This window comes from Metarhizium acridum, assembly GCF_019434415.1.
Source record: "Metarhizium acridum strain ARSEF 324 chromosome Unknown scaffold_276, whole genome shotgun sequence".
Lineage (NCBI taxonomy): Eukaryota > Fungi > Ascomycota > Sordariomycetes > Hypocreales > Clavicipitaceae > Metarhizium > Metarhizium acridum.
This window is the reverse complement of record NW_027094025.1, coordinates 1,336,029-1,346,541: the sequence shown is the minus strand read 5'-3', so window position 1 is coordinate 1,346,541 and position 10,513 is coordinate 1,336,029. Positions and strand designations below refer to the sequence as shown.

The window sequence follows — 10,513 nt, the reverse complement described above, 5'->3', positions numbered from 1 at the left end:
CCTTGCGGAATTAGCCGGTTTCGTTGTACAAAAAAGTGAAGACTGAGACTGATAATACCAAATGTGTTTTCCCCTTAGGTGCGACGGTACAAGGGCACGAACGAGATCGAGTGCGACGTGGAGAAACCGATTGTTCACAAGGAGGAAAGAGAGAATTCATATCACACGATTCCCCTGCAAATGTTTGACGTTTATATCAGTCCAACCCCATCATCAGCATTTTGGTTACAGCCTGGACATAAAGACAAGCCAGTATAACTGTTGCTTGCCCGCGCCGAGTCCTTTCCTGAAGTCTTCACTATCTCTAAAACACAACAGATGCATATTGACCCTCTCGAGGACCGGAATGAGATAGTGACCGAAGACAACCACGCTTATTCACTTCACTTAAACAGTTCCAGCAACCATATCCGAATTTGAACAACGGCAAAATCCACAAGCAAAAACCGTATTTATGGAAAAGACCACAGAACCATCTACAGGAGTACAGTATGAACAAGAAGCGGACCGGGGAGGTTGGTATGTGGCGCTGCCAGGCAGCAATACCCCAATACTTGTTCAGATGTCGCAAGCCTCTATGAAAGCATATGAACGACACCTCCAGGCGAAAGCATCAATAAAATACCGCCAGAAGCAAATTGAGATACAGGGGGACAACATAAGAGAGTTGCAGGAACTTAGGGATAAAGTACGGCAAATGTCTGAAGAGATAGATCACTTGAGGCGACAACGTGATTTTGACCAGCAGGAGATAAACCAACTTCGACATATCGTATGCAGGACAGCTGGAATTCATCAGCATGCAGCCGGGCCTCGAAACCAAATTCTCACCACAAGTGTTGGTTCGCATACGGATCAGAGCCCTGTGTTTCAGCACCTCATGCCAACACCAACCCGAGATTATGCAAGCAATCTTGGCTCTGTGGACTATGCAGCACAGCGACCAAAGAGGGAAGAATGGACAAGCCCTATTGAATCAGGGCTGCCTCCCAACATGGCCCTGACCGGGTTGGCAGCCCCTCAGAATCATTTTTACAGGGACCCTCCCCGTTGTCCATCACCAGCAGCGGCCTCAGCAAGTGAAAATAGACCACCCCTGAGAGCTATGGAAGGGCCATTGCCGACTATCCAACACATTGGACCTGGACAGGAATACGAACAAGCTCCTAGAATAGACCAATGGCACCCGGTGCCTTCAGGACAGGTCGAATCGGACTGCGCAACCGGCCCCATAATGACGGGGCATGGCGACCAGACGCGTATCTGGTGAATCAGGAAATGCAGAGTGTTAATAGAATACAAGAAAAGTGGACAACATGTCGGGACATATGCCTTAGCTACGCGAGAGGTAAGACTATAGCTAATCTGGAGAGGGTGTTGAACTTGATTGACAGTTGTGATCTGGGCAGGGTATCAGTATGGGCAGAGGGTATTCAGAATGGGTATATAAAGGCGACCATCCGCCCTAACAGTTAGGAAATCCACACAGTAGATTCAGTGGCCTCTGTTCATTTAAAAGCTTGCCATGGAATCGTCTTGTGCCAATGGAGCATACGTCCCTGTCCAGTTCTTCCCATTGATCTGCGATTGGGCGCACTGGACAAAGATCATCGAGAATAATGCGCCAAAAGACGAGCTGGATGAGATTATGACGCAAGGTATTGTGGTCTCTACTTGATGTAAGGACTCGAAAATTAACGTTTTGTAGCTTATTTCATGGTTACCACCGCTGCTGAGCAGGAGCCAGTCATGACGGAAGAAGACCACAGGAGTTGGGCAGCGGCAACTGACAACACGGAGCCTACATACTCCACCGAATACAAAATCGCGAAGTGGAAATACGATATATTTGGTTTGTTACGCCAACCGAATCCTGCGCTTGGCAATGTTATGCTTCATGGCAGATCTTGCAATCTAGGCAATTCTCGAGACCTTGAGCTGGAGGTGTTGAAAACCCAAGAGTCTATCTCGCAGAGTGAAGCCAATTTAGACAAGCTGTTGGTAACGGAACCATCGAAGTGGAACACCGAGGAACTTGAAAGGTTCAAATCGATATATGCAGCCATGGCAGCATCATACGATGACCTGTTCAAGATTCTCGATCTCCCTTTTCCGACAGCACAGCTCCAAACCCTTACTGGTGGCGATGGTCTATTCGAACACTGGCATAAATGTGGCGTGCTGGGACTAAGTTTCTATCGCACCCAAGGCGGAGGGGGGTCCCTGAATCTGAAGAATGCTTAAACAGTCTCCTTATGGAGATGTTTCGTCACATCGGTGATCTAATGGACACTTGCCCAGGATTTAAGAGTCACTGGAACGAATGTCGAGACACAATTGTCGAAGTTGGCTGCGAAATTGACTGGGATAAGTGGGGGGACTTGCAAGCTCAGGATGGCACAAGTACTACAGAAAACTGATCGTCTGGCAAAATGTATGCGAGGGCGAATCATGTTAGAGACTGAAAGTGCATGAACACAATATAAATACCCATGAGCCCTACAATGTGTACTGCCAATATTATATCTCCTGAGCCTATTGAAACCGTTTCGCCACCAGCAGACCTATTTTCATTTTTCACTACATGTCGACAGAGCCACCATGGCCTCAGATTGGATCAGCTTATGGGGTCCCACGCGCCCTGATACAGACGAGGTAAAGATTCAAAAACCGACTGGACATCCAGACAGCTAAAATCCCATCAGACCAAGATTTCTTTAATGGCCTTTTGCGTGTCCCCTTCTACCAGGGGAATCCGATTCATTAACCACGCATTTGACGTCGAGCTAGTTGGAAGACAGGACATAACACTACGAATGAGAAACACGCAATCATCTCGGCTGCAACGGGAGTTTTATTCACTGCTTAAGCGTGACAAAGATAATTCCTTTCCGCTCTCCCAATTGCAAATTTATTCATCTATTGGTTGCAAGATACAGAGCTTATTTCCACGCTCGATGCAGGTCACCCCATCGCCCGAGGACTTGTGCATTGTATTTAGTCACGTACATTTACATCAAGGCCAACTGTTGATGTTCGGTGCCCTTCTAAGATCTGGTGAATGGATGGCTTTTGACCACCATGCTGGAACAGCTATCGAGCTACAAGTCAGCATATCAGCATCAACGGATCCGTTTAGTGGATACAAGACAATGGCACACGGCCCAATAGAACTCGACGACTATAACTTCGGCGCCGCAGATCAGCTGCGAATCTGGGTTGAAAGCCAGCCAGAGGAAGATTCTTGACCAACTTACCATATGGAATCCATAGCGAGGGCTTCCCGTCTCTTGAGAACCCTAGGGATGCTTCCCTACAGGGGATTAGGGCACACCAACTCCGGAACGGCTCCTAAAATTGGTGGACTAATTTAATGACGTATTTGCTCATTTTCATCTGTGACCGAACAGGATTAGTGCGGGAATGTTATTATTTAGGAGCACTGGAAAGGTGGCCTGTTCTCAATCCAGCACAGGTTATTCAAGCTATTAGATTGCAGCGTAAAGCGGTGTATATCTTCCTCTAACTTTGTATACGACACAATAAACAGTGTTCTTCTCCATATTGTCTTCCTTCGCTGCCCCTGGCGCAACATTCAACATCATGTTCGATGTTGACCGCTCTCTGTCCTATACGCGCAAGCACCCTTGATGCGGGCTTGATCTCGATACGCCAGGTCCCTTGTTGATTTACTAGGGTAGCGCCCCAGTAACAGAAGAAAACTTTTTTGACGGCCCCTTTTACCCAGATTTGGGGGTTCGCATTGATGTTCAGCGCGTGTTGGACAAGCCACGTTGTTACTACGGAGGCTGATCCGTAGTTGATGGCGATGCATAAATAAAATACTACGCCACCCCTTGCACGTTAGAGCTGTGGGTGCAAGGGGTACGATCATCCGAAGGCTGGGAGTCCTTGGGCCAAGCAACTATTAAGCCATTACATTTAGCTAGCTATCTAGTTATGCAGAGCCGTGGTCTGACCTATATGGATTCCGTGTAAGGACCTGTCGTCTTCTATGCCGCTCATCCCTCATCTTCATCTTCATACCCTCTGGTGGAGACTCGTAAAACAGGTGACCACGATCAAAGGGCGCATCCAGCATCAAGCCCTGGAGCGTTTTTACGCGAGAGACAGCTACGTAGCTTAAACCAGTCTGAAAGTCCCGACAGGAGAGATCTGTCACGATGACATCTTCAGTGATGCTCTGCGACTTGTGAACCGTAATGGCGTAGCATACGATCAGGGGAAACTGCGTGCGAGTGCAGAGAGTGCTTCCGATGAGGAAGTCCCTGTCTACTGGGAGAATCGGGACAATCTTTCTGCCATCAGCGGTGGTCAGGAACACAGGTCCACTGTACTTGTCAAACTCCATCATGATAACACAGGGAGGGTCTTGGACTGGGTCAGCCCCCGGTGCCCAGCCGATATCGTAAACGGTACCGCGAGCGCCGTTGCAGAGACCAACTGGCTGCCAAAGGTTAGATGTCAGCATCAGACGGGCGCCAATGCATATAGGGATCTGCTTCGCAAGGTTGCCCGCCTTGTCATCAGGCGCCGCAGCCGCGCCAAGGCCGACATTCTTAGCCTTGACCTGAATGACTGGCCGGCCGAGGCGGTCGAGGTGGTAGTGGTTATATTCGTTCACCCTATCTTTCGTGGCGTATACTCGCAAGGCGTTGGCGAACCTGGCGACCTCCAGATCATCTAGCTTCGCCTGTACTCGACCGGAAAGGAGTTTCCAGGACTCGACTGACAGTTGGAGGAGCCGCAATTCCTCGAGAGCTGTGCGAAACGCCTTCTGATCGTCGCCCCGTTGCCGTTGGACAACCTTCAAGAAGACTGATTTATCGAAGCGTCTATATGCGTTCCTGCCTTTGATCTCCACTCCCTGCACCTCTTTATCGTAATAGAGCGGCTTCTGTAGCACGGGTGGAAGCTGGAAGAAGTCGCCAACCAGAAGGATGTTAAGACTACCAAAGAACTCCTCATTCCTACTCGGGAACGCCTCGCGCAGGCGGTCATCGATCCAAGAAAGCTGTCGCAGTCCCAGCATGCTCTTCTCATCGATGATCAGGTAGTTGATGTCCTTCAGCTTCTTCTGGAGCTGGGCCATGTCAGTGGGCGAGAGGGGCTTGAAGTCCTTGTTGATTGGAAGGTGTAACAGGGAGTGCAAAGTAGTGCCCGATATCTGATTTCCCGCGACGCCAGTGGGCGCGGCACGCCAAACAGGTGTCCCTCTCCCGGCAGCAGCGGCTTGGAGGTGCGCGGAGAGCAAATTAATGAGGTATGACTTCCCGGTACCACCTCCACCATCCACATGGAGCAGCAACTGAGAGGGTTCCTGATTCAGGAAGTGGTCCATCACGGTATCGTATACTAAGCGCTGATCCCGGTTTAGGGAATCTCGAGCTTCCAAGGGCTGATGATCCACATCAAGGTCAAGGCGGTTTGCCGCCTTGCGTTGCTTCCAGTAGTCGCCCTTGAGAATACCGTCATCAGTATACCGTCCAACGTGAGGGGTCCAATCATAATTGATGTCGATGTCTCGGCGGCCGAGCATGTCGATATCCTCTTCCTCCAGCGGGCGGTCGGGAAGCATGCGGGCGAGTTCATGCCAGTCTTCATCCACAATGGGCTCTTCATGGACCTCAAGCTCAAATTCGTCGTCCTCAGCCCTCAATTCATTTGTATCTGGCTCCCCATAATGATCGTCCGCATGGGTGTCACGGTGCTGCTCTCTGCAAAACCTGTACGCAGCCGCGAAGGAATCGAACCGCTGCCCGCCCACGGTGAGCAACTCCTCTGGAGAGCGATGCGGATGAGCCATCATCAATTTAACACGGCAGAAGTCACCAAACTGGGGAGATGCCTCCACGGACCTGTATCGAGGAAAGTAAGACAGGACTCTCTTCTTCGCGTTGGCAGCGAGTCTCCTCCACGTCTTGAGATTATACGATTGCAGGTACTCGAGGTAAGTTGCATCCTCGTGCTGGTCATTTCTCTCGAGATACCTCCTGTAGCTGCCGACGGTCTCGTTGACATCTTCATCCACGCGATACGAACGTGCATGTTGCTCCAAAGGACGGCAGTCGACAGAGACCACCATCCGCGTGCCTTCCTGCAGAGGAATGTTAAGGAGAAGATGGGAAATCTCCTGCGCCGAGTAATCTCTCTCGGCAATCAGCTTATTCATCAGGCGAGAGGAGAAGGATAATAGCGGCTGAAGGTGTGCCGTGTGCGGCAAAACCTGGTCTGCAAGCTTACAGTAAGGCTCAGTCTTCTTCTCAGATTTGCTGCAATACTTGGCAGCGTACGTAATAACCGCCTGTAGGCTGGTGCAAGGAGATATGTCGATATTGGCTAGCCAGCCTAGTATAATGGCGGGATTGAAGTGATTCATGAGGTTGTCATTCCGCGCCGCCTCGAAGACATAGTACGACTTGCCTTCCTTCCTGATCACTGCGGCCAGCTCCCGCAAGGCACGAGGAAAGTCAAAACGACACTCCCGCTCTGGATTGGCCGCATTGGCCGCCTCGATATCTGCAGCAGCGCCTTCCATATCCCTCGCCAGATCAACGGTTCTCTTCCTTACGCGTAAGCAGTATGTGGTATTGCATCTGTGGCGCTGGCAGCGGTTGACGATTTGTGAGAGACGCAGGAATGTCAGTTCTGTACTCAGTGGATCTACGCTCAGGGGGTTACCCTCACCCTGGGGCATAGTCCTAGTCGGCTCAGGATTAATGGCAGTGATGTGGAATCCCCACGTGCGTGCAAAAACATCACGAGCGGCTTCATCCACCATGTCGACTCTTGGGCAATTCTCCATCCAGTACAGGCCATGGTTGTGCGGACTGCCACGCCCTTGCCATTCATACCGATCCCAGTAATCCGTAATGTTGAACTTCTTGCTTAACACGATATCTCGAAAGAAACAGTATCGGCGGTAGAAATGGAAAGCAGCAATGTGAGGATTCTGACGCAAAAGTTGGCGCGAGAGACCCATCCTCTCGGACTCGGACGCAGCCAGCCATTCATCATATCGGGGCATGTGCTGGTAGAGACTCCGCCAGTGTAAATCTGCCGGGCTGAATGTGATGAATGCACCAGGACATCCAAGGTTGTAGGCATAGGCCTCGAGGTCCTGCCTCTTCCTGTTCCAGAAGGGGCGCGTGCCGCGAATAGGTACCGCATGTCTTGTGATTGAGTTGATTAGCACCTGCGCCTCAGGGTCCTCGCTGTGCTCCAGTGCCTGAACAAGCTGCTCCCGTGTGAGCGGTTCATGACTACCATCGTGTTGCTTCACGAAGAATTTGGACCGTGCACGGGCCTGTGACCGCATCAGAGTATTGAAGGCGACGAAGCGGAAGGTCGGGTGGCGTGCAAAACGCCCGTCATGCCAGCGCATCGCGTGCTCGATGTAGTCCTTGTAGTCGATTGACCGTAGCCGAGGCTCAACAAAGTCGGCTCTCCCGTCAGGAAAGAGGCAGGGAAAAGCTAAGGAGAGTAGGGCATGAGAGCGATTGAACTCATTAATGGGTGTGCGCCGTATATTCGGAAGCTGCAGCTCGTGCTGCACCTGCTCCTGGAAGCTTGTGGAAAGCCTTGGTTCAGCTTCTGGTTCTCCGGCAAGAATAGACCGCAGAGCATCGAGCTCCGTGTCCTTGGCCAAAAGGTCCGGCACCGCAGCCTCGTCCTCCAGGTCCGGTTCTGCCTCCTCATCTTCCTCGGGTCCAACTTCGGCAGCCTCCACCTGGCTCTGGGGGATGTCGTCCAGGACATTGCCATCTTGAGGCAATTGACTCAGCCGCTCTTCGTCGATGACGATGCATCGATAGCCAGGATGATGGCGCCGGAGGTAGTTAAGCCATATGGCAACTGGCTGGCGGCGTACACGGAACTGGCGGGTGAATTGCCGGCTAAGGTTTGCATGGGACGACGTATTGGAAGGACGGAGTAATACAGTGTTCAACTCCCGCGGCAAAAGCGGGAGTTGGTTGTACACCAAGCCAACCTCGCGGAGAAAGTGAACAACATGTCCCCGATATTTGTACTGCTGGCCCCGCACAAGCATAATATTCACGTGGACGTGAACACGGCCTATTAAAGACTCTTCAGTAGGTGTAAGCTGAGGCAATTGAGTCGGTACGGAGCCAAAATCCAACTGGTTGTCCACAGAGAAGAAGTACGGCTCTTCAGGGCCGCGTTTATCATCCTTTCGACAGCAACGCGCACAAATGCCATCAGAATCGATCTTCATCTGGAACCAACGCTCTTGACATCGACCACAAAATTGCATTTGGTCATTGTCCAGCTTTGTCCAGAACTCACGGAGGATTGCTTTATCACGACAGGTCAAGGCGCAAGCGTCCAGGTCCCCATTCCACACCGGATCTTGTGCGTGAAATACGGCCGATTCTTCAGGTGGAATCATCACTGGACTCCGGTACCGTCGTGGCGGCCCCGACGATCGAGTTTGCCTTTGAGATTTTTTTGGCCGCCCTCCTGTACCAGGGGCAGGACCACGGCGAGCACGGCGACGAGGCCCTGACTTTCTGGAAGGCTGCCGCGAGCAATAGCGAAGAGGGCTTTCGTCCAAGGCATTGCTATTATCGTTCCCGTCTTCGTCCCCTAGATCGGAATCAGACTCTACCCCTAGGTGTTCGAGGTACTTCCGTGGTCGAGCAGGTGAAAGCAGCAAGTTGAAATAGTCCTCGACGTCAACATCAGATTCAGAGAACTGTCCCCTGTCATCCGCTTCCTTGGTCATTCCATCCCCATCTGGGAGCTCATTTGCCTGTAGTCGATCTTGACTCCCAGCTACGTTCCGTGGTTAGCTTGAACAAACTGCCGGGACCACAGCACAAGGATACCTTCTCCAGGACCATCAGAACCTTCAAAGACGCCGAGTTGAGAGATTGTGGGAGTTAGTGACACAGCCTCCCCTGCACGGCGTCGTGAACGATGGTCGCGCCGAATAGTGGCCTGCTTGGCCCTGGCGCCGGCCTTGGAGGCATCATCTTGCGAGTCCTTCCCGCCCTTGTGGAACCTAACAGCCAGGTAAGAGTAGTCCACACCAGTCGTGCTGCTTCGGACAGTAGATGGATCAGAATGTGAGGCGACAGGATCGGTCGAGGGCGGCACAGGCGGTGAGGGAGCTAGAGCCCGGAAGAGCCGCGAGCTCGCTTGGGTTGGTGGGATCGGCGTCCCCAGCACTATCTGCGGCTGGCTGCCTGGCTCTCCGAACAAACTCCTAGCTGTATGTTGTTGCCGTAGCTTCTCTGGCGATGTAGGTTGGGTTCCAGATCTCTGGTTAGGAGGCGATAGGCCAGCGTCTCTGTCGGTTCTTTTCGGGGCAGATCTCTCAGCTGAGGTAGGACGGACAGCCAGCTTTCTCAATGCAAGGACGGCACCTTTGGACCTGGCACGCTTGATCAGGTTAGGGAGGCATATATAGTATATCAATGGTGTCAGTTACCTCGGAATTGCGGTGGTCCCGGCATTCCAGACAGGTTGTAGTTGGATTGGCAGATTTCCTCCTGCTAACGAAATTACTTGGTGATTTTGTTCGGTCGCAAGACGGGCAATGGACTGCCAATTCAGATCTAGGACTAATATTACCCCTAGAATCATAATCCATACCCAACCATGCGGTACATCTGTTTCAATAATGGAAGAAAGGCTGCTGGCCAAGCAAACGAACAGATCGCTGGGCAAATTTAGCGATTGTAAACGATTGTAAACGATTGTAAACGATTGTAAACAGAGAAGTAAACAAAGAAGCACCGACAGACGGTGGCTGTCCTTTACCCACTTTTCTAGAGCCACCAACCAATCCAGCCTTCTTTCGCGATTTCCCATACAAAATTTGGACCAATAGAAACTTATTTGTCAAGCCTGCACCAAACCCTCATTATTCGGAAAACTTATGGATTAATGTAGAGTCAGCCTTCGGCTGAATTAATGTAGAGTCAGCCTTCGGCTGAACAAGAAGCCTTCCGGTCTGCTTCTGGATACGAAGAATTCCCAATGTGAACAGAGTAAGAGTTCATGACGGAGTCCATGCAAGTCTCCTAACATACTAAAACTCCGATCTGGTATTACACCGCGTCGACCACATTCGTTGCTACTATGGTCCATATCGGCAGGTGTCCAAAAGCTTGCCAGGCTTGCAAAAAGCGCAAGGTCAAGGTATATACACAATCCAGAGATTACATAAACTGGCAATAATAGCTGAAATTCTAACATGAAGACTATCTAGTGTGTCTGGCCCTGGCCCTGTACGCGGTGCATTGAGTCTGGCAGAAACTGTACCGCATCCAGAGACGGAGAAGACATTACTGCTCGACACAAATATTTGGAATCTTTCAGCAGGAAATTTGAAAAGAATAAAGCCCTGAAGGCCTTATCACAGGATGAAGAAGTTACCTCACATTCACCAAACGCTGGATCTGTACAGCTGCACCCCTCGGCTTGTCCCGAGATGCCTTTGCCAGAAAGGGCTATTGCTTTCTTT

At 51.1% G+C, this 10,513-nt stretch overlaps 1 protein-coding gene across 1 annotated transcript; it reads left to right on the top strand.

Annotated features, from left to right (window-relative positions):
* Nucleotides 1-1,525: 1,525 nt before the first annotated feature.
* Nucleotides 1,526-2,244, top strand: J3458_013415 (uncharacterized protein; the record flags this gene model as incomplete). Its single annotated transcript, XM_007811449.1, has 2 exons — nt 1,526-1,658; nt 1,709-2,244. 2 exons carry the CDS (start codon nt 1,526-1,528, stop codon nt 2,242-2,244), a joined length of 669 nt encoding a protein of 222 aa, XP_007809640.1.
* Nucleotides 2,245-10,513: the final 8,269 nt, after the last annotated feature.